The sequence below is a fragment of the Meriones unguiculatus genome, chromosome 2, assembly GCF_030254825.1.
Source record: "Meriones unguiculatus strain TT.TT164.6M chromosome 2, Bangor_MerUng_6.1, whole genome shotgun sequence".
Taxonomy (NCBI): domain Eukaryota; kingdom Metazoa; phylum Chordata; class Mammalia; order Rodentia; family Muridae; genus Meriones; species Meriones unguiculatus.
This window is the reverse complement of record NC_083350.1, coordinates 41,685,316-41,709,850: the sequence shown is the minus strand read 5'-3', so window position 1 is coordinate 41,709,850 and position 24,535 is coordinate 41,685,316. Positions and strand designations below refer to the sequence as shown.

Here is a 24,535-nt window from a genome sequence, read left to right as displayed (position 1 = left end):
TATACATACCACACATCATTCTAAAATAAAACCCTAACAGTTCTCTAAGGTCAATCATGAAAAAGAACACAATGGGTAGCAAAACATGCTAGTCCTAAGGGTATTATAATATTGGCATTCATACTTTGGTGGTAACTAGCAGCACTCTAATTAAACTTAAGGACTACTCAACAAGAGGGAGACCATGCCTCATACTGGAAACCTAGTTATTGGAAGAGAATCTACAACCATTGGTTTATTAAACCAGTATAACCCCTAACAACAGTCTAAATGTTTGTCTTTATAACCACAGATGAATGTAGTTTTTAATCCAGGAAACTTTTCTTTGCAATAGACAGAGACTGTTAGAGTAAACCACAACCAATCAAAATGCAGGTACGTGGAGTCCAGTTCCAAAAGGATGCATCTTCAAAATGCTCCCACTCTTAAGGTTCAGGGAACATTTCAGAAAGATTTGTAGGAGCCAGGGAGTCAGGGAATTTTCAGTGAGGTTGTATTTCCTAATATCAGAAACTGCAACCCACAAAGTCTCACCAACATGATTGCGCAGATGTAAACTTGAAGGATGACACGAATGAATTGCCAAACTGTACAGAGAAAAGCCCATGAGGATGCAGTCCTACAGTAGGAACTGTAAGCAACAGAGGAGAACTGAGAACCGGAAAGGTGGCCTTCCCCAGGCCAGAGCGGTGACAAATGGTCAGCTTTGAAATAGCAGCATTATACCAGCTGAGCAGTCTATATTTAGGAATACATATGTACGTACATATACGTATATACATACAATAGCAATTAGTTTTAAAGAAACTGAATTTGAAGGAGAGCGGGAGGGCTAAATGGGAAGATTTGGAGGTTAGAAAGGGAAGGGAGAAATCTTGTAATCAATTTATAATCTCAAAAATAAAAATATAAAAGGAGTCTTTCCTCGTGTCTCCTTTTCCACGGTGACTAATTTTATCTGGTTATCATAGCATTGTGTATATAATGTGGTTTTGGCTAAGTTTTCATTTGTAGACATGATCTATTTGGTTCTGATATTGGGAATAATTATTTAGCCCTCTCACAGCATGTGAGTTATAATCCCTCAAAGCTATTTCATATTTTTCACATATTTTTCACTGATCACTCCTCAGTACCCACATTGGTGTTTTATATAAACCACCTTAAGCCTGAGCCATGTTGTAAACTTTGTTTAGTTTTTATTTTCCTTCTGATATTTTATTTTCCTGGAGGATAATTGGTTTTTCTTTGAGCTAGATTCTTTTTATTTACTTACCTCCAGTTTATGTCTATGCCAGCACGTGTCTGTCAGTTTCCTGTTCATGAAGAAATCTCTCTTGAAATCTTTTGGCTAGGACCAGTCTGCAGCAGTTGCCTGGCAGTCATATTTGGACTTCTTATTGTGGGTTCCTCTTGCCTGTTAGATCTTCAGTGCTTGATTCTTTGTTGTCTTATCACAGTGGAGCCAGTAACTTCCTGAGTAAAATGTAACAAGAAGTAGATTTCACGAGGCCTTACAGTTCTGAAAGTCTTTTAATAAGTACATTGAAATTTAGAATTCCAGATCAGAAATATTTCATCCATGATCACATGTTGTCCCACATTGCTGTTGCCAGTGTTGATTTTCAAAAAGTCTGTAGCAATTCAGGCTACTCCTTTCGTATATATGATAATCTTACTGATTTACCAGGAAATGTATAGACTCCTGTTTCTAAAGTTTTAGAGCTGCTTGCTTTGAGACTGTTCACATCCACAGTGTGGGGTACATAAGGTCTTTCATTCCAGTTGTCTACTGGAATCATTTCTTGGTTTCTTTGTGTTCTGTTTTGATGCAGGGCTTGCACGCAGGGCACTTGAGTATGCTCAAGGTCTATCCCTGACTTGTCTATATCCCCACTTTCTCTGTTCTTTTTAAGTATTTAATTATTTATTCCTCTGGACTATTGTAAATTCTTAAAATGTTCTCTTTTCTTTTATGCCTCTAATCTCTTCTGTGGGCATTTTTCTGAAGTTTTTTTTTCCTAGTGTATATCTTAATTTTGAGATTATCTTGTGTTTACAATTTTTATATCCTTCTTAATTTATGAATTTTACTTGAGTTTCATAGTATATTTCTTTCCTGAATGTTTCAGATACAGTGCTCAAATTCCCCTGTTAGGATTTGGAGTCTACACAGAAAGTTCAGACATGCTGTTTAAAGTGTGTAGTAGGAATAGAAATGGTACCAAAGAAGGAAGCATGGAGGCAGAAATGTCAGAGTGATACTGTTTACTGAGATTTAAAGAGGTACTGATAGCAGATGGGATGAGTAGGGTGTTTCAAGACAGAGGAAGGAAATGGAAGAGAACTCTGAAAATTCACTGTGGCTGATTTGCTTGGGTAGGGGAGAAGCAGCAGGTGAGAAAACTTCACAGTTATGTCTAAAGTAAATTTGGAAGATGCTTATGGTATCGAAGGGATTGTTGTATTTTAATTTTGAACCTTTCCACTTTGCTAAATATAGTTACTTTTCTCTCTCTCTAGAAAGATAAATTTTTAGATCCAGTTTGGAATAATTTCATTTTTTCAATTTTTATTTATTTATTTTTTTAGAACCTATTTTTAAAACAGATAGACTCTCAGGCCCTTCTGTGCCCCAGCGACCAAGGCCTTCCTTATACCCAGCCATGATGGGGTTAGTGTTACTGAATCTGTGAAGCGGATGCCGAGAATGAGGGATGCAGAAATATCTGACCAAAATCTCAGTCCGACATAAACTGGAGATGGTTGGGGGCTCTGGAAACTGAGGATGCCCTCTAGGAAGTGGGGGTGTCACCCCACTTCCACTTAAACTTTCTACCAGAAATTCCTTCACTTCACCTTGCTGTTTATTGCTGTAATTTATTGATCTTCTCTTGGGTCAAAAGGGAGATCCTAGAATTCCTCCCTACCTCCACTTGCAGGGGCCCCAGGGGCCCAGGTGCTGAGAGGAGCCTTCCTACACTCCACCTATCTTTCTACGAGGGCCCAGGTTGGGTTCCATATGCAAGTCCCTCCAGAGGCATGTCTATTTCATTTCACTGGAGTTGGGACAAGGGTCATGGCTCTTCCCAGAGTTGGGGAGGGATATGGGCACACTGACTTCTCCAGTTGGGATACATTTAAGTTAGAGCTGCAGCTGTGTAGCCTTCCAGTGTCACATAAGAATCATTTAACCTATGACTGATTCGTAAGCTTGTAGTCTTTACACACAGAAGTGAGGAACTCTTGCTTTGAGTTTGATTGAAAACTGAAACAACTTTCATTTAATTGCTGTTTTTTTTTTCTACCTAGTTGTAACGTAATTAGAAAATAGAATTTTTGCAAAACCATTTTTTAGTATTTGTTACTCATTCTTTTGGTTCTCTTATAGTTTAATTGATTTTTTTTCTTTTACACAAAGTCTCACTGTGCAGTCAAGCTATCATCTGACTTTCCGTTTAGTTCAGGGTTCCCTTGAAATTTGAACCCTCTTGCTTCAGCGTCCTCCATACTTGTATTGCAGGCATGTACCACCATTGCTGGCAATAGGTTTTTTTGTTTGTTTGTTTTTTGTTGTTTGTTTGTTTTTTACTTGTAATAAATGTGTTATTAAGCAATGTTTGGTTTTCCTTAATTTTGAATTTTATGCTAATGGAATGATTATGTATCCTTGTGCCTCTTGCCCTTTCTAGTCCAGCTATAGACTGAAGTGTATGTTTCCCAAATTCCCATGTTAGAGCTCCAACCCCAATGGAACGGTATCTGGAGATTGGGAAAGAACTGAGTTTAGCTGAAGGCATGACAGTGGATCCATCTGGAGGGATTAATGTCTCCATAAGAGATGCTGGAGACTTTGCTTTTACTCTGTGAGGACCACTGAGAAGGAGCTCATCTACAGGCTAGAACCTTCTGCCACACATGACTGCTGACACCCTGATCTTGGACTTCAGCCTCCAGGACTGCCACAAAATAAACATGCTATTTAGGCTACCTGTCTGCCTCGTGCTGTCATGACAACTTGAATCAAAACACCTTTTTTTTCTCAATTGTGATTTGAAAATTAAAGTGTTTAAGGAAGAATATATCACAGTTTATCCATTCTGTGGATGGAGGATATTTGGATTATTTCAACTTCTTTAAAGGGCCATTTTGTGTTTTTCAATTAGACATATTAAGAGTTTTATATATATATATATATATATATATATATATATATATATATATATATGCATGCCATTGGTAATAGTTGTTTTTGACCTCAAGAAAGTGCTTTCAGGCGTGGAGAGATGGCTCAGAGGTTAAGAACACTGGCTGTTCTTGCGCAGGTCCTGATCCATTCCCAGCACCCATGTGGTGGCGCATAACCATCTATAGTGAAACCTGCTGCCCTCTTCTGTGCACAGGCCTACATGCAGGCAGAACACTGCATAAAAATAAACAAATAAATCTTTTTTAAAAAAGAAAGTGGTTTTATAGGCTTTAGAAGAGTATAAGGGGTAAAAATGTTGCTTATGAAATTTGTGAAATGTTTTTGTCACTTACCTTTGCACTGGTGGGCAGAGAGTTTCTCTGCATAGAATTTTTGTCAGATTTTATTCCTATGCTAGTGTGGCTCCTAGGAGCATTGCCATTGTTACTTTAACTGAGTGTTACTGAGTCACTTTGAGGCTTAGCATCTTTACAAATGTTTATGGACCATCATATTTTCTTTCCTCTGAAGTTTCTGTTCATGATTTTGCCCACCTGTTTAATGAGTTGGGAAGCTAGTTCTTTTTTAGTGGGATATGAGTTGCTTGGTTGAGTTTAGAAAATATCTACTGAAACAATTCTTAGGTTGGGGTCTTGTTTATGTAAAGATGAGTAAGGCGGACTCATAGCCTCAATTTGTATTTTATCGAGGTTCAGTTTACTTGTAAACTTAAAGCTTCTCTATTGTCTCTGTACTCATATATGGTTAATAAAGTTTCGTGAGTTAATCGGACATTATTTCCCTGCTTCAGTTTAGCCATATGTAAAGCATCAGTCTCTGACTGTCTGATGTGTACGTACTCTTTTCACGAATGTATCAGAGTGTTCCGTTTCTCATTTGGTTTTGAAGATAGAAATAAGTTACTTTCATTGTAGTGGTAAACTATAATGGCTTCCCCCCCCTTTTCATCAAAAAATGTTGGGTTTTGCTTCTGTAATTTGAATCTGTTTTTCAAGGACCTTTCCCCCATTTTTTTCCAGATTAAAATTATTATCTTTTGTTTCCAAAACGTCTTAATGCTGTTAAACCTATAAACTTAATCCTAATGCATATGAATTATCGTTCCTCAGAGTGAAGATACGCAACAGCAAATCATCAGGGAGACTTTCCATTTGGTATCTAAGCGAGATGAGAATGTTTGTAATTTCCTAGAAGGAGGATTGTAAGTATAGCATTTCATGTTTTTTTTTTTCTAATTCCCAGTGTCATTCTAACTTTTTAGATTAGGAAAATTAATTGCTACCACTGTTAGGCATAGCTCTAATTCATAGACTTTTTAGGATATGCCATCTTTCAAAATATTTTATAGTGTTATTTTATATAAAGTTAATATATTCATATAGTAGAATTCATTTATTTTGGGGAAATAGAAAATTTTAAATTATTCTTCTCTCCTAACCTTAGTCCTTTTTCCCAGTTTCTTATGTATCCTTCTAGAAAGCGCATTTTATATTTACTGACATGTTCATTGCATGTTTCTTTTTTGCATAATGTTTTGTAAAGTTTTGCTTGTAAATACATCTGGAGAGATGGGCCTTATCCAGTAGAGGTGCTGGCTGCCAATTCTGATAACCTAAGTTTGTCCCTAGGACCCACATAGAAGAAGGGAGAGAACTTATTCCCCCAAGTTGACATAACACACACACATACACAGAGAGAAAAAGAGAGAGAAATGTAATAACACTTTTAAAAAATACTGGAACAACATATTTTCTAATGGGTGTAGTATTTCTAGGAAGAATGCACATAAAAATTCAGATCATAGACTTTGTTTTATTATGAAAGTCAAAGTCTGTTTTTCAAATATATCTGTATACCTACAAACCCCTAGTATAGAGTCATCTAGTAGATGTTTTTATTTTTAAAGTGAAAAATAAATAGCTTGGTAAACTAAACAAATATTGTAAATATTTCTTTCTTTTTCATTGTTTGCAGCACTGGGAATTAAACCCAATGCTTTGTGAATGCTAGGCATGTGCTTTTCTATTTGGTGTATCTGTAACTCTAAATACTTTAAAATTAATGGATTCTTTTGAAAGCGTTTACTTCTAAATACTTCCTCCCCAATTATATAATTAATACACTTAATATTTTCTCATTGAGAATTAAAACTAAGTATCAGCTAAGCCTCATGAATGATATAATGCATATTGAAAAAAAAAACAGAGCAAACAGAACCCATTTTCATCTGACTATACATTGTTTTTTATCATGTGAAAGTTTATTTGCATTTCAGCAGCTACTTCATCTACTTGCATTTAAAAAATGTTATATCATGCTGTACTTAAACATGTAATCCATATTTATGATTTCTAGATTTTGCTGTTAACCCTTTCCAGACTCTAACTTAACGACCAAGGCAGCCACTTGTTTCTATTAAATTCCTGTAGGAATCTAGTTGTCTTTGCCATACATACTGCTTCTTTCTCATCTTTTTATCTATCTCACAGGCTTCTTACCTCGTGTAGTTCATTGCATGTGGTAGACTGTGAGAGCCAGATTGATACAAAAGAGGGTCCCGTTTAGATGGACATTATGCTTTGAAAGTCAGAGTCTTTCTTAACTGTATAGAAAACAGGAAGCAAATACTGTACCTTTCTATCCTTGTTCTGGTTTTGAACCTGGCTAGCAGTTCCCTCAGTCATAGTGTTCAAATTCTTAGAACTACATTTTCTCCTCCAAAGATATCTAGAAGATATCAAAAAATTTGTTTGTAGAATTTTACATATTGTATTTTGCCTCTGTACTGTCTAGTTTTATGTCAGTTTGATACAAACTAGAGTCATCAGAGAGGAGGGAGACTCAGTTGAGAAAATGTCTCCATAAGATCCAGCAGTAAGGCATTTTCTTAATTAGTGATTGATGGGTGAGGGTGCAGCCCATTGTGGGTACTGCCATTCCTGGGCTGGTCGTCCTGGGTTCTACTAGAAAGTAGGCTGAGCAAGCCATAGGGAGCAAGGCAGTAAACAGCATCCCTCCATGGCCTCTGCATCAGTTCCTGCCTTCCTTCAGGGATTACTATATGGACCTGGTAGACAAGTTAACCCTTTCCTTTCCAACTTGCTTTTTGGTCATTGTGTTTCATTACAGCAATAGAAACCCTAAGACAACTTCTTCAATGAATTTGTACCAGTATTAGAGTAGTTTAAAGTGAAGGTGTACTTTCAAGGCCAACTGTGTCCTTCCCTTACAGAGGTCATTAGTTTCTCTGAGCATTAAGGGCTACTTTGTTAAACATTTTTCAGAAGCATGCTCTTCTTTTAAAGGAAAACCTACAATGAAATTGCTGATGTGCTCATTTCGCCCTTTCAGAGAACAATTGTAAATGTTGTCCTGATTACATCAGAATATTTGAAGTGTACATGAAGACTTTTAAATTAAATTTTACGCTTTCTAGACAAGTAACCTAGCATAGTAGGAATTATTCATTTTTCCCCCAAGATCATTCTGGTTTTGCTTTTACAGGACAAGAAAGTAATACGTATTTAGAGAAGTGGTTTCTGTAAAGCTTGTAAGTTAAGTGTTATATTTACGGAACAGGAAAATGGCCACACCCTATATTGTTGAGAAAACTCTCTTAATGTTTAAATGGTCTTGAGGTGAATTTGCCATTATAAACTTGACTATTATACAGCTAAAATGTATTTGGAAAAATGTAAGATACTTCAAATGATTTCTAAATTTTTGTTTTAAAAATGCTGAATTCTGAATATGAATATATGAATAATAGAATTTGATGAAAGAATTGAGTATTCATTAGCATGGTATTCTTGGATTTAGACTTAAGAACAATGTTTTTGGAGAATGTCTTGATGCTAAGTGTGTCTAAAGCTTAAGAAATACTCCTTTTTTTTTTCTAGCTGATAATCAGTCTTAAGCTGTGTATTTTACTGTGGCCTATGAAGTTATATCTTGTAAGCACTTGCACATGCCCTGTGATCTGGTTTCTGCCTGTTTGAACCTTCAGCCTCATTGTTTACTAATCTCTTCTTATCTGCTGGACTTCTATCTCCTTGAAAGTGTGGAATTGTCTCAGTGAAACAGCCCTTTCAAGTCATTGCTTCCTTACCCCATGGTGCTCCTCTCTTCATTTTTCCATGCCCCACCCCTAATGATATTCCTGACTCTCAGTATCTATTCTGAAGTGGGAAGTCCATGGATATGGTGGGACTTGTCTTGGTTCTCTGTGTGACACTGTCTTTACCTGTTAACTTTCTTGTCTCTACCTGCTGTCAATGCCTGACACATAATACTTACTCACTGAATAATGAATAAACTAACTAAAATTAATCACTGGCTTCTTTAACTTGACATTTCTGAAGAAAATTGCTCTCATAATTTAGTTTCTGAAGTTTACTTGAATTGCTATGCTGTTGTTACATTTTGTTTTATAAAAGTTTTTAACAAATGGGATTTTGCTTGAGCTAATGAAGTATTTTGATTTTGTTCCCTACACCATTTTAATTATTTTGTTTTGTCATTTAGATTAATTGGAGGATCTGACAACAAACTGATTTATAGACATTATGCAACACTATATTTTGTCTTCTGTGTGGATTCCTCAGAAAGTGAACTTGGCATTTTAGATCTAATTCAAGTAAGTCAGCAGCTTCATGTTACTACCCTTAATTAGTTTTTTGACTATATTTTCTTGAACATAAGATTAAAATTGTATAAAACAATGTTTTGTTTGATAAGAAGTGTTCCATAGTAGATAGTAGGTGGGTATGCTGTGACATAGGGCCTGACATAAGTCAAGTTAGAGGAAAGATTTATTTTAGCTCACAGTTCTGGAAGTGTCAGTCTGCCAGTTGATTCCATTGCATCTAAGTCCATGGCAGAGCAGTAGCATAGTAGAAGAGCAAGGCAGGGTAGTGCTTCTGTGTTCATGGCAGCTGGGGAGCAAGGAGAGAAAGGGGTCAGGGGAAAGATAAACATGTCAAAGACACACTCCCAGTGACCTCTTCCTCCATGTAGGTTCCACATCCTAGTAGCCTGTTTAACTATGAACTTATAAGTGGACTAATCTACCCAGAAAGACAGTGCCCTCATGATCCAGTTCAAACCATATCAAGGGGTATAGAAACTGAACTGATTAGGACTAATTAAAACTAATCTCATTATGCATTTTCTTTTGCTCATGTGAGCTGCAAGGAGCCCAAGATTGTGAGTCTCTCTGAATATCTCCAAATCTGACCTAAAGCTTTACTCTTCTGGTCTCCTGAAAGGCTTTTGTAATATCTGTAGAACTCAAGATTAGAAAACTCATGTTTTCAACCTCATCTGTTAAGTCTTTTAGTTAAATTTTGCTTCCTCATTTGCCTTCGACCTTCACAAGTAACAGAATGTGTGTGTATATATGTTTGCTTTTTCATATCATTGAGCTTACAGATGTTCTATTTGTTTCTTCCAGGGAATGTATTTTTAAACATCTCATGTTATCAGACTAGTCTTCCTCCTACACATTTAGTTGTATTTCATCTCTTTTGACCTCCCATGCCTGGGGGATTTTGTCAAGAACTGTTAAAGGTTAGAGATTTTACTCCATTTGAGAGCTGATAAGTTACTTACAGTTTAAAAGATGGTGGCATGAGACAGAAGATACCATGAATAACTAACAACAAAAGCATTATCCACAAAACAAAACATGCCAAACCATGCCAACGTTTACCTGCATTAGTTCTCAGCTCCAGAAGGGTGCTGTGAAGGAGCCACGTGATACCTGCAACACAGTAGAGCAGATCTCATAGGGGAGGGACCTGGGCTTAGGGAGCTGAAATCTTTTCTAATGGGGGAATCATGTCTGCTCTAGTGAGGATGAGGTTCTCTTAAAGAGAAAAGGTAAGCTTGTCCTTTCTCTGGGGGATGACACTATTTGGCTGTCAGTGTGACAGATTTGAAAAGATAGTCCAAGACACAGATAGCAGTTGCCTCTGTTTCTGGGATTGAGGAAACCTAAAATGTGTAGGCTTTTCAGAGTTACTTTTTACTCATTGTCATTCAGTAGAGGATGGTATGTGTGAAGGTTCTTGGGGACTTCAGTGTTCACATGTTTAATCTTTGGTAGCCTCATGTCTTCAAAGCTGGAATCGCACTTCTTCAGAGCTTTACCTTCTGCTCCAGCTTTCTCTTCATGTCTCATTTTTATACAAACTACAAATCAGTCCATAATCTGTTTCAGTTTCTTCTCTCAGCTGCCTTCTTGTCTTTCTATTTTACTATTTCTCTTACTTTAGGTCACTCAGGTTTTAGCACCTGATCCTCCTGAGGTCTTGCTTATCAGTCATATAGTATGCAGAGCCTTCTATTCACTAAACTTGTGGCCTGTTCTCATATGCCTGGAAATATGTAGAAGAAAAACACAATCATATTTGCTGCCCACTTTAGATCTATGATCACTGGGAGTCCTTAGTGTGCTGTCCACTGATTGTAGTTTATCTCTGTGGTCTGTTTTTCTCGCTCTTACACCACTCCTTCCAAACTCTATCTAGACCTCCCTTCCTGGAGCACAAGCGAAACTGAAGCAGTCGGATGAGGACATTGGTAGGCTCTTGCTGTCTGCCTACCTGTCTGTTGTGTTTGGATAGGGGTCGCACTCACTATGTTGCTAGCTGAAGAACCAGGCCTTTTTTTAGTCGTTTTCACTTCCTCTTGCTCCAGAAACCGCCCCCCTTTGTATCATTTTACTCTCTCTTCTAAAGCATTCCCTCAGCCAGCACTGTGCCCTCCCACTTTCACTCCCTTTTTAATGCAAAAGAAATACCTGAAACCCTTTTGCTTTCTTGCACTATTGTTTCTGAATTACAGGTTCTTAGCAGGCTTCCTCTGTTTGATTCAGATTTGCTGTCACTCTCGACACGCATTGCCTCCACTTGATCTTAAGGATAGTCTTCCCTGCTTTTTGTCCTTCATCTTTAGTTATTTTATTACCTCTGGGTTGTTGATAATGTCTTGATCTTCTCTTTTTGTGGCTTTATTCCTTTGGTAAGGTGATTTCATCCAAATATTATGTATTGATGGTAGCAATTTTAATCTTTAGCCTAGACCTTTCCTTTGAATGGCTGGCTGGCTTTAAAGCCCAGCTTTCTGCTGGATGTCTTCGCTTGGGTATTATATAAAGATCTCTCCCTGGGGTTGATCTGAAATCTGTATTCCTGCAGTTTTTGTCTTATCATTAATAACATCTGTACTCTTCAGGTTGACTAGCCGGAACCTGAGTATTTACTTGTCCTCAGTTTCATTCTCTGCACCCTGTTCCATCTTAAGCAAATCCTTTGCCCAGCCCCTTACTACCTTCTTCACTGTAGTCCAAGCCACTGCACTTGTCTGTATTCTGTCAGTTTCCTGAGTGGTCTCCTGCATCTGATGTTTTAAGTCTTCACTTGGTGCATCAGTTGAACGACACTGCAATATGCCACATCTCACAGCTTTTGTTCTAGACTCCTCTAACCTCAGCTTTTATTGGACTAAAAGCCACATTTGTCTTGTCGAGGAACCTATGTGTCTGACCTTCTTCCTATTGTTTATCTTCCTTCTGTCTCCTTCTCATGTGGTTAGCCTCTTGCTGATGCAACAGGCATCCTACTTCAGACTTTGTATTTGCTGCCTTTTGTACCTGTACTGTTCTTTCATTTGGTGCTCACTTGGAAGGCTCCATATCGTTCTTCCAGATTTTGACCCAGATAACCACCTTTTTAGTGTAGAATTCTCTGGCTATGCTCTCTAAATATCACCTCTACTTTTCTAACCAGTCATCTGTTTTGTTTTGTTTTTTTCCCTTAGCACCTGTTATCATTTTATATGCCATATGGTTGACATACTTTATTATCATTTACTTCTAATAGAATAAAAGCTCCATGAGGACCTAGAGATTGTTTACTTATTGACTTATCTATGAGGACTTATCTATATTGCATTGCATTATTACTGTTGATTTACCCAATACAAGGAATAGTAGGTCTTTGACAGATAATTGTTTGCAAAGTGAATAAATGAGTGAATTTAATGCCCATATACAATATTTAGCATAAAATAACTGACAGTAAATCCTAAAAGTTACTTAGAATAGTTAAACAGAAAATAAAATGTAGCTATCACTCCATGCTATTGACATTTTCTTATCTGAGTTTTAGTTGATTTGCCCATTGTGAGAATCATATATATATATAAGCCATATATCTATATGTATATCTAAATATGTATATATACACATATACTGAGGACTTCTATATTTTCAGTTTATATGCTATGCCACCTCTAAAAGCTAAAAATAAAAAGAGAAAGAAAAAAAGCAAACCACATTTGCAAATACAGTTGTTGGCCAGAGAGCAGATAAAAACACTTGCCTTGCAAGCCTGCTGACTTGAGTTCAGCTGGAGAACGAATCAACATGGTAGAAAGAACCAACTCCATAAAATTGTCCTCTATCCTCCACACATTTACGTGTGTACACACACACCAATAAATAGGTTTTTTTTAATTTAATGTAATTGTTATAAATAATTGTATTGGGTCAAGATTATCATTAGGGAATACTCAGAATTCATTTTTTTTTCTTTCTGAATAGTACACAAATAGAGATATGGTATCTGAAAGTTGTAAGCTGGGAAAAACTGTGTGTAAAAATAATTTCTTTGTCAAATGAGTAACGGTTTTTAAATCTGCAGGAAAGAAGTGTCCCTTGATTGTAAGTGAGAAATTATTAAGCAGAAAACTTAGAAATAAATTCTGAGTGGCCAAGCTTAGAAATATCAGTGGCACGAGTAAGCTTTTGGTACTGAAGTTGTTAGTAAAAACAGCAAGTGTTAGTGAAAGTGGAGCTGTTAGTATACCACTTTACTCTTAACTTGAAATTCTGTTCTTTTGTTTGTTTGTTCTTTGTGGTTTTTTGGTTTTGTTTTTTGCTGTTGCTGTAAGACAGGGTCTCATTATGTAGCCCTGGCTGGCCTCATATATGTTAGGTAGGTCAGGCTGGCCTTGAACTCACCTGTGAGTGCTGGGATTAAAGGTGTGCACTATCCTATCACAATTGGCAAGTCCAAAATCTTTTTTGTTTGTTTTAAAATGTATTTTATTTTTATGTTATGTCTGTGCATGTGCATTTGAGTACCTAAGGAAGCCAAAAGACTGTTGGATCATGTAGAACTGTAGTTACAGGCAGTTTTGAATGCCCAGTGTGGAAAAGAACTGAATTTAGGACTTCTGAAAAAGCCTGAAGTGTTCTTAACCACTGTTCTATCGCTCCAGCTCCCAAACCTGTAATTTCTCATGCCCTGTTTTTAAGTTCTTGGCAGATATTAGTTACATGAAACCAAAAATTAACCATGGTAAACATTTTTTTGTGTGTTTCTCCCTTTTCCCCCTTCGTTCCTTTCTTTGTAAGTTGGTGGTAGTAGTGAAAAAAAAAGATAATTTAAAGATAAACATATAGAATAAAATTGAATATAATTTTAAAATAATGTTGAAATGTTGAACTTATAGTTATGACTCCATAGCTTTATCTGCTTGTCCTTGTACCTCTGAGGACCACTTCAGAATCAGTGTTTTGTTTCCCTGTATACTTTCAAGACAGTTTTTGGTTTTATATGCCTTGGTAACAGAGAGGGAATGATCTTGCATTGCCTTCTACCTGAGTTCATTATTATAGTTACTACATAATTATAGTTTTATTCTAAAACTTCCTATTTCTGTAGAAAATAATTTTCTGTGTTTTCTGTTTCTCTCTTGGCTATCCTTGGTTGAAGAGAATGGTAGACACATGCTACATTTAAACTACTGTTTTTCAGTTATCTAAGCTAGCCATTCATTAAGAGTCTCTAGAGCTAAAGTAAGAGAAAGAACTCATTTAAAATTTGGTCTGCTTTATTGAGACAGATTAAAATGGATGCAAAATTTCTTGGAGGAAAAGCAGAAGTACTCTGTATTCCTGCAGAGTTCTGATACTATGGCCCATCTGAGTGTTTTAGCAGAACAACTGTGATACCTCACAGGAGTTAGAGTCAAAGCACAAGACTTATGCAGCATAACTGATGTAATTTTCTCATGTAACTAAGGAAAAGGAAAATGGCTGTTATGTTTTGCTAATGTTTTTGGCTTTATTGCTCCAACATTAGGAACTTTGGTGGTGACAGGCTTTGAATTTTGCATTTTTGTGTTTATGTCAGTAATTAAACCCAGAACCTTATATGAGCATGATTCTTACCACTGACCCATGTTTCGTTCTGATAATTTGTTTTGATATTAGATAAAATACAGGAAAGATTATTTCAGGAGCGCTAAATCATTTCTGCCTAGTATAAAAGTAGTCTTAGAGGAGCTAGAGAGGTGGCTGGGGGTTAAGAGATGCTACCAGCACCACCATTTCATTGGTATACACTTGCCTGTAACTCTACTTCAGAGGGTCCAGCGCCCTCTTCTTGCTTCCTCCGGCACACATTAGATCTATGCTCACACAGATAACCATGAAGACACTAAAAATCAAATAAAATTCTAAAAAATGGGTAGAGCAATTTTTATACGACCCTTTGGTTTTATTACATGTCAATTTACTGTGTTACCAAAAAAAAAAAAAGAAAAGAAAAAAGAAAAGTAAAGTTCTGTAATTTACCTAACAGGTAGTGACTCTGTCGTTACCATGAACAATGAACATGTTCATGTCTTTACTCTTGATTTCCAGTTGGTTTGTTGCTTAAAAGGGAACACTAAACATGTGTGAGCCAGTTACCATATCAACATGGTGAGTGAACAAAGTTGAATTGAGGAGCTCATCATTTTTGCTTGTTTCATCAAACAGCTATTCAGAGCTTATTTAGAATTCTCTTGAGTTCTAATGTCACTCACTTGAACAGTAGCTTCCGTTTGTTTTAATTGCTCACAAGTTCATAAAAAGAAATATCCTTTTTGTTTTTATTTTTTGTTTCTTTGTTTTTGAGTCACAGTCTCTTTATGTAGTCATGACTGTCCTGGAACTCACTGTGTAGACCAGACTGACCTCAAACTCACAGAGATCTTCCTTTCCCTGCCTCCTCAGTGCTGAGATTAAAGTGTGAACCACCACGGGCCTCTTTTCTAATCTTGATATGGACTGTTTTGATGCAATGACTGAATATATATAATGGCTGGCCTTAAGATCATTTTCAGTTGTTGCATATGTGCATTGGAAATGTTCAAATATTTACACGGTTGGAACAGAAGTTCATTAAATATTGATGTTGGGTCATTTGAGTTATTTATAAGCAGTCATACTATCCTCAATTTGTCTATTGTGCCACACAGATAATGGAAGCACGATAGTGGATAATTCCAAATTGCTGCTGTCGTTTTATGAACTACATTTAGCAGTTACCACAGCCTTGACCTGCTACATTTGTAATGAAAAAATTGAATTTAGTTAGGAACAGCCATGGTGTTAAAATATGTGTTTAATTTAAAGCTCCATGTATAGCATTGGCTGTTATTACAGCACTGCTAGACTAGCTTTTGTGTGATTGTTTCACTTGTGGATGCTGTGCTAAATTAGCGTAGTAGTCACGGAGTTTCTTAAGCTCTATAGACCTGCATTTTTGTCTGTAGAATGCACTTGTTTTTGAAGATGCTACTTAGAGAACTAATGAATGGGGTGGTTAGAGAGGCCAGTGAATTCAAGCAGTGTGATATCTTGTATCCAGAAGTGTTCAGGTTTTCTTGTGTGCTTAGGTGTATAATCTTTGACTCTAGTTTTCTTTTAATGGGGCAAATAATATTACCAAATAGGTGTGAACATTGAAAAAAACATTCTGTATAATATGATGTTTTTAGGTAACATTTCATTAAATCATGTATTTATAAGAAGGGAATATAAAGGCTGACTTAATTAGTACACAAACTAAATTGACAATTCATTTTTTCTGTCTTATTTTTAGAAATATTTATACATCTTTTCCCCTGTATGCTGTACAATGTCTTGGGATGAGTTTTACAAGGTGGCACATTTATATAACAAGAAGGGCTTAGCTGAAGAGATGGCTCAGTGTTTAAAAACACCTACTAGTCTTATAGAGGACCTGAGCTCAGTTCCCATGCCCACATCAGGTGGCTTAAAAATGCCTGTGACTCCAGGGGATTGGACACAATCTTCTAGCCTCTCCAAGCACTGTACTCACATGCATTCTCTCTCTCTTCCCCTCTCCCATTCACATACAGAAATCTTAAAAAAAAAAAAAGTAAGTTTAATTGGAGCAATTTTAGATAAGCAAAGAATACGGAGTGAAAAAGATGCCCTAATCTATGCTTTATCCTATAGTAAATTATGCTTAAGTGGGTGTACTGACCTACCATATTGCCTGGTACCATGTGCTAATGGAGCCACTCCTGCTTCTGTCACTTTCCTCTTTTAGAGTGAGGGTAACTTGAAAGCATTTTTGTTAGTGGGTGAAAGATAACTGTTTCAAGCTGGGTCTATCTAGGTTTAGAATCCACTTTTTTGTAAAAGATTGTGTGGAGAAACCAACCACCCAGTGTCAAAGGACTATGGATACTTTGCAGACCCTTGTTGAGAGGAAATTAACCCCTGGTCACATGGGAAGGTAAATTCCCACACAATTCCTTTTGGAGGAAGGAAACACTGGCTTATGGTGAGCACTCTAGAAGGGATGTTTCAGGAATTACTTCAGGAAAATTTTGCCTCCCACACTGTTGGTCACAATATTGTAAGGTTTCTGTTTTCTGTGTGACTCGTTTCTCATGTATGTATGTTTGTATGTATGTGTATGTATCGTATGAATATGAGTGAATGTGTAAATCTGTATAAACCAGAAAAATATTTTTATAAACACTTTAAGTTAGAGTTGCTCAGATTCCTAAAATTTCTTTCCTATCTTGTTTCATGGTAGGAATATTTACTTTTCAGTAATTAGAAATGTAAAGATCACTTAGAATTTGCATTCCACTTACATTCAAATTTGTTGATGTCTGCTTCCCTAATTTACATACTATGTTGCCACTACAGTCCCTCTAAAGGTATATTACCATTAGGTTGATGTTTAGAGTCACAGTAGTGTGGTCTTAGGTCTTGGCTAATGTAACAATTGTGTAACTTTGGGTAAATTACTTAACTTCACTTTTTTTTATTTTTCAGATTTCTGTAACTCTAAGCTCAAACCTTTCTGGCTGCATTATATACTAGAGCTACTGAATATAAGTAGCCTGCATTTAGGTAGATTATAAAACATCCATCATTACTATTTCCAGTGAAAATTTCAGAAACACGTGAGCATTTGTTACTGTTATTGTTGATTTAGGGATAAAGGTAGACTTTTCATTTCCTGGTATAGAATAGTTGGTTTTTCAGGTAAGAATTGGCTATAGTGGAGCGTGCCCTTTGTGCTTAGTTTGTAAAAGAAAACGTTTAAAAATAAATTTTTTTGTTTGTTTATTGATTGTATGTACCTGTCCACACTAGCGGATGAATGTGGAGGTCAGAGGACAATTTGCAGGGGTTTTCTCCTACCATGTGGGTCCCAGGGTTGAGCTCAGGCTGTCAGACTTGGTTTATGTTAAGCCTCTGTACCAGAGCCATCTTACTGACCTTTTAAAGGGTTAAAAAAAAAGTTGAAATTATTTTGTGATTGCAAAAGAATGCCTACATAAAGACTTCTTATATACCATGTATGTATACTCAGAACCCCCCCCAAAAAAATTAATACATAGAGTATAGTTATTAAGATTAGGAAGCTGGGAGCATTAGCCTGTTCCTGTAATACTGATTCTTTGGAGCCCAAGCAGAAATATCTGAGCTCTAAGACAACAGCCTGACTGTATAGCAAACAAAGTCTCAAGAAGTAAAAAGAAACTGCCACAAAATAAGGAAATAAATGGAGATATACTATTGTGAAATCTGCATACCTTGTTTAAAATGTGCCAGTTGTATTATTAATATAGTTTTTTCTCAGAGGTGGGCACAGGCTGTGCCGCTAGTCTTCATGTCTCCTTAGTCTCACTCTGCAGGTTCCTTGCCTTCGTTTCCTGTTTTTCTTACCTTGGTCCTTTGAGGACTGCTCACCAGTTAGTTTGTAGTACCCACTGTGATCTGCTGGACTTTCCACCCTTCTCAGTGCTTCCTATCAGGACCAAAGGTGTGCCAATTTATTCACTTTACTTAGGACATTTACTCCAGTCACTTGGTTAAGATAGGCCTACCAGCTTTGCCTACCATACATTCTGTTTAAGTTTATATAATTATATGAGCTTTTTCTTGGCATGTATTTGTTCATTAGTCTTAGCATTTATTGACAATTTTTATGTAAAATATTTACTTGTGGTGTTTACCAAGCAGTGATTTTTTTTTCCGCCATGCCTTCTATACTTCTTAGCTCAAATCCCACTGTAGGGAAAATATTGTAAATACTTGTTGCTCATTTTGTTTTTTTTTTTAATTCACTACTCAAGACATCAGTTGTATCATATTTAGTTGCAGGTGGAAGACTTATCTTTCAAGGCCAAATGTCATTTTAAAAATTAACCACTTAGAACTTAAAAAATAGTTTATCAGTTTGTGTCAATATAAGTTTTTGGCGTTTGTTTTTGTTTTTATGGTGCTGGGCAACACAAATTTTGAAAAATGTTTTCTAATGGTTTTTGTTGTTGTTGTGTTTTTTTTAGAGACAGTCTCGTGCAGCCCTGCTTAACCTCCAAATCTTATGTAGCTAGCTCTGAGAATTGAACATGCATACTAAGCAAGCATTTATGAGATATTATGTCTCTGAAAAAAATGTTCTCATGAGTAGGTAGCTTTTATATTAAATTCAGAGGTCTCATTAATTTTTAAGTTAATATTTGGTTAATATTTGATTTCTTTCTTACAAATTAAAATTAGTTGTTTCTTAAACTTCTGAGGTCCGTGTATAAATCATTTATAAGTCGTATAAGTGCAGAGGCTGTCATGTAATTGAGCTCCTGTAGTTCAAGTAACCATTGTGTCTGGACACAGTAGTACAGAAACTCGGGTTAATGGGAGCTGGGGCAGCACGTTGCAGAGGTGAGTAGTAACTGAAAGCCATTAACACAGTACCATGGAGAGAAAGGTGTGACTGTGTCCTAAACTGAATTTTTAAAATATATTTAAGGACTTAAAATTTAGACTATTTTATAATTATTTTTATTTTTATTAATTACAGTTTATCCACTTTGTATTCCCCCTGTGCCTTCCTCCCTCCTACCCTCCCAATCCCACCCGTCCCTCTTCCCCACCCTGGTCTCTCTCCCAGTCCACTGAAAAGGGAGGTCCCTCTCTCCTTCCCTCTGACCGTAGTCTATCAGGCCTCATCAGGAGTGGCTGCATTGTCATCTTCTGTGGCCTGGTAAGGCTGCTCCCCCCTCAGGGAGAGGTGATCAAAGAGCAGGTCAATCAGTTCATGTCAGAGACAGTCCCTGTCCACATTACTATGGAGGCCACTTGGATACTGAACTGCCATAGGCTCAGGGGTTCTAGGCCATCTCCATGAGTGGTCCTTGGCTGGAGTATCAGTTTCAGAAAAGACCCCTGTGCCCAGACTTTTAGGATCTGTTGCTGTCCTTGTGGAGCTCCTGTCCTCTCCAGGTCTTACTATCTCCTACTTCTTTCATGAGATTCCATGCACTCTGCCCAAAATTTGGCTATGAATCTCAACATCTGCCTTGATATCCTGCAGGGTAGAGCCTTTCAGAGGCCCTCTGTGGTAGGCTCCTGTCCTTTTCCCTGTTTTCTCCCTCCTTCGATGTCCATCCTTCTTTTCCTTTCTGAATGGGGATTGAGCATCTTAGCCAGAGTCGTCCTTCCTGATTAGCTTCCTTAGGTGTCCTTAATGCAATTTTAAAAGCTAATAAATTATTAAGACAGTTATTTATCATAAGTACTCAAATAACATTTTCATGAGTATAGTCAAGTTTTCCTTTATTTTTCATCTTGAGTCGTGTTAAATGCACATGCAATATCTCCAGTGTTTCTGACATTATCATCATTAGCATGTGGATGTCTGGGTCAGCTTCATTGGCTTTCCAGGGCAGAATCCACCATATACTGAGCTCCCTGTACTCCTTAAACCGCATGCCTGGAAGACTCGAATAGTATATTGAATGGTAGATAGCTGTTGGAGAGTGTGCAGATGTATTCAGTATTTTTAGTGGTAATTCTTAGCTTGGGCTAAACCAAATTGTATTTCTTAAGAACATCTGCCTGGTGACTAAAGAATATTTTTCATGTTTCTTGGAATATTATAAGGATTCCTAGACTTTTGTCTTCTGTTCTTCCACTGAGGAGACTGAAGGAGGGAGGGAGGAAGAAAGAGAGAGAAAGGAAGGGAGGATGGGAGGGAAGGAAAAGAGCTCTCTTTGAAGCCCCTTTGCCAGCAGACAAACCCAGTCCATTCCTGGGAGAGAGCATGGTACCCAGCAAAGAGAGGGCTCCATTAGACTGTTCTTCAGAGGGAGTCAGAAGAGCAGTGAGGATGTATACAAGAGTGCATGTGACTTTCTTTTCTCTTTCCCTCCCTCTCCTTCCCTCCTCCCCCCTCCCCTCCCCTCCTCTTCTCACACAGTAGCCTAGGCTAGCCTGGAATTCACTATGTCTTTCATACTGGCCTTGAACTCCCAACAATTCTCCTCTCTAAGCTTCCTGAGTGCTGAGGTTGCAGGCATGTGCTAACATCTAGCTGTTCTCACTTTAACTTTTTTTTTACTTCGTTATCTTTTTATAGGGGGAATTCAAGCAAGAACTTGAATCAGAAGCCATGGAGGACTTCCATGTGCTGTCTTGCTCACAAGCTCATGCTTAGTTACCTTTTCTACCTCCCCAGGGAATGGCCCTGCCCACAATGACTGGGCAGTCCTTTATCAATCAACAACCAGGACAATCTCCACAGACATGTCCCCAGGCCAGTCTGATCTCCCTCAGTTGAGACCTTTGTCAGATGGCTCTAGGCTCTGTCACATTGACAGTTAAAGCTAACTAGGATATTAACAACTGTGTGACTATCTATTTACTAGACTGATCATATCATACCATACGCTTTATTGTCACAGTGCACCCTTATCTGTTTCTTTCTTGAGGTTACACTAAAACAAAATGCTGTATTCTATCAGCACCAGCCTCATATTTAGTGCTTACTGTGCCCCTTAATTGCATCATTTTCTCTTCTGCTTAATTTGATCCTAGGGGGTTTTATTTTTACCCCCCCCCCCGTTTTAATTGGGGTTCACGTCTCCCAGGCTGTCCTTGTACTCACTGTATAGCTAAGAACGACTCTGGACTTCTAATTTTCTGCTTCTGTCTCCTGGATAGGAAATAGATTAAGGGATTAAGATTAGGATTAAGACTAAGGGGCTATACCACCACACCCAGGATATCCAGTGCTGGAAGTCAACCCAGGGTGCTATGCATGCTAAGCAAGCGCTACCAATTGAGCTATGTTCTCAGCCCCTAATCTTAAATTGTTCATTTATCAGAGCACTAGGAAAAACACTGTATAATGCAGCCTAAGAGTGGTGGGCTATGCCACTTCTGTGTAAGTACATTATGTGATGGTTGTATAATAAAAGTCATCTTACAACATTTCTTAGGACATACCCCTTCCTTATTGGAAGGTCGGTGGTAGGAGATTCTAAGCCTCTGAGGATTAAGCTGTCTCGTAATAGATTTTTGTTATAATTCTTGTTAAAATAGATTCTTTTGTATAATGGACTCCCACATTTTTTTAAAGATGAAACACTAGGATCTTCTTGTAATAAGGGAAATGGGATCCTGTTTATATGTGGATAGGTCACTATGTCTATTATCATTAAGTTGAGTACTAATCTGGTATTTTTTTTGAAGTGAAAAAAGTTAAAATATGATTCCTTCAGTAAACTAAAAGCAATCTCTTTTCTAGTAACCTTTAAATTTCTTAAGGGCAGAAGTTAAGTCTTTGGTTTTAAATTCTTGCTATGTAATTAGTTACTTACTAGGTAGGTATGGACCTATTATATTGAAACTGACTCTGAACTTTGTATCTTTTTTAAAAAGTGAAACACAAGGGGGTGCTATTTACCATATCACTTTCTAGGTCTTGACTTTTTAAAAATCATTCTCTTTGAGAAATTATAATAGGAGGGTACTTTTATCATTATTTGTGGTCCAGGTTAGAACTTTCAAAGTCCTTTAAATAAATTAAAACAAAATCTCCATATACTTTTGCAGATAGTTTTATGTTAAGTCTATAACTTGTCGGCTCTGGGGGTTTTTAATTTTGTTACATTTTGTAATTATTTAAAGTCATTTTTGTTTAATGAAAAGAAACTTGGTGAATAAGTTTTTTTTTTTAAATGGGGGTCTGAATCTTTCAACCACAATTAATGTTTGACTCTTAAGAATTCATTTCATAAACTAAAACCATAAGGTTATAATGACTCTTTTGGTTATTTATCTGTTGTCCAAGATTTTCAGAGCTGATGCTTTTATGGAAAATGAGAGTCACAATCTGTGCCCCAAATCAAGTCTGGCTAACTGGTCCTCAGTAAGCCAGTTAAAGGGACAAAGTAGAAAAGGATTTATTCATTGGCAAAGAAGGACAAAAAGATGTGAACCCTGCCAGTCAGAGTCCTGAAGTGAAATCAGGGTTTAAGGAGAGGGCAAAGGATGTACACCTTTAAGCCTACTGGCAGAGGTGAGGTCCTGCCACTGCTAACCCATTCTTACCGAAGCTTCAGTCTCAGACTGGAAGGTAGTTTTATAAGCTGTTAGAATTGGGTGAAATCTCTTTCTGGGAGGTAAGTTCCCATTCTGACTGATGCCTTTTTCTTCTCTGAACATGAGATTGCTGGGGGAAATTCCCATGTCTTTGGGTCCATTGTTTCAGTAACCTGATAGATTGAGAAATGCAAAGTTTCTCTTTGAAACATACTCATTTCTGCCAGCTTGGTTAGCTTGTGCTTAAGCTAACAAGAAAATCATGAAGTCTTGCCAACTGGAGCATGTAATTGTCTTCTCTTGTACCAATATTATATTTACCAGCAGAATTAGACTTTTCTGTTACTCTTTTAATTTTAGAAACGTCCAGTCTTTAAGTTCTTATAGTCTTTTCTAAGAATATGCAAGTGAAGGGAAGCTATTTGCATAGCATTCTCTCCAGAATAGTTTCTCTTTTTGGTACCAAGACCAGGATGACTACAGCATGTAAGTTAAAGCCACAGAACTAGCTAAAGTAGAAATAAACATGCCAACCACTGAAGATGTTGTTAGTCATGCGTCTACTAATGATTTAGTATTAGGGGAGACACATGAAAACCAGTCCCAGATAGATGCGATTTAAAAAATGGAGAAGAAAAAAGATTTTGTTTTCTTCTGGAAGAATAGTTTTCCTGACTTTTTTGTAGGTGATGATTTCTAACATTGAGACCTGCCAATGATAACAAACTGTGAAAGATAAAAGCAAAAAAATCAGACTCTAAAACGTTTATAGGCACTGTTAGGAGGGTGACTAGCAAGTCATCACACATACATGCGCACATACACACACCACAAATACAAACATGCTCATGTGACTAGAGGAAATTGTGTTTAAATTGGATTTTAAAGAATGAGCAGATGTTCTGTGAGTAGAAGCGAATAGAAAAGGAGGGGTAGTCGTACTGGTAGAAATAACATCCAGGCTGCTCTGTAGAATGTGCCACACTCTGGATCTCTGTGAATGGCCCTATGTCTGGCACAGTTATAACAAGGGCGCTGCTGTTGAGAGCTCTTTGCCCCACACCATCACCTGTGACTAGGGCAACCACTTCAATTTTCTTGCTTATGTTTACAGTTCAAGGGTGCTATTCTGTTATAATAATATTGCATACTATTTTAGTAGAAGTATTTATAGCTGTCCCCTTTTATTCTTAACATTGCTTTAATATGCAGGATAAATGGTATGGTCATTTTTATGTGAAGGCTCCTTCTGAGAAGGGTATAAATGATAATACAGTATGTGTGAAACTGCACGATGGCATTTAAGAGGACTTACTCATCTTAACAGGACTCAGAATTATCAGATACTCATAGTTATGATTTATGTAGTGAAATGGTATAGAGTAAAATGGTATAAAGTAAAAGCAAAGACATGTGTGAGAAAATTAATATGTAAGAACAAATTTTAAGCTCTCAGTTCTCTTCCCTTGGAAGTCACATTCCCCGGGCATATGTCATGACATATTTTAATTCAGGAAAGTTCTTCCTGGCTTGGGTACTGAGGACTTTTATTAGGGGTTAGTTACATATGTAGTGCCTGTGTGACTGACCTTGATTATTTAAGTTAAAGA

General features: G+C 37.2%; 1 protein-coding gene across 7 annotated transcripts in view; it reads left to right on the top strand.

Annotated features, from left to right (window-relative positions):
- Nucleotides 1-24,535, top strand: part of Ap3s1 (adaptor related protein complex 3 subunit sigma 1) — a 44,073-nt gene that overhangs the window by 7,434 nt on the left and 12,104 nt on the right. For 6 of the 7 annotated variants that reach the window (XR_009589817.1, XR_009589819.1, XR_009589818.1 and 3 more), the window contains exons 2-3: nt 5,320-5,411; nt 8,735-8,846. The exons of the other annotated variant lie outside the window; for it this stretch is intronic. Coding sequence is in view for 3 of the 6 variants with exons in the window: in XM_021660207.2 (XP_021515882.1) it covers nt 5,320-5,411; nt 8,735-8,846 (204 nt within the window). In the remaining 3 variants the exon portion in view is untranslated. The remainder of the gene's footprint in view (nt 1-5,319; nt 5,412-8,734; nt 8,847-24,535) is intronic. 7 annotated transcript variants of the gene reach the window in all.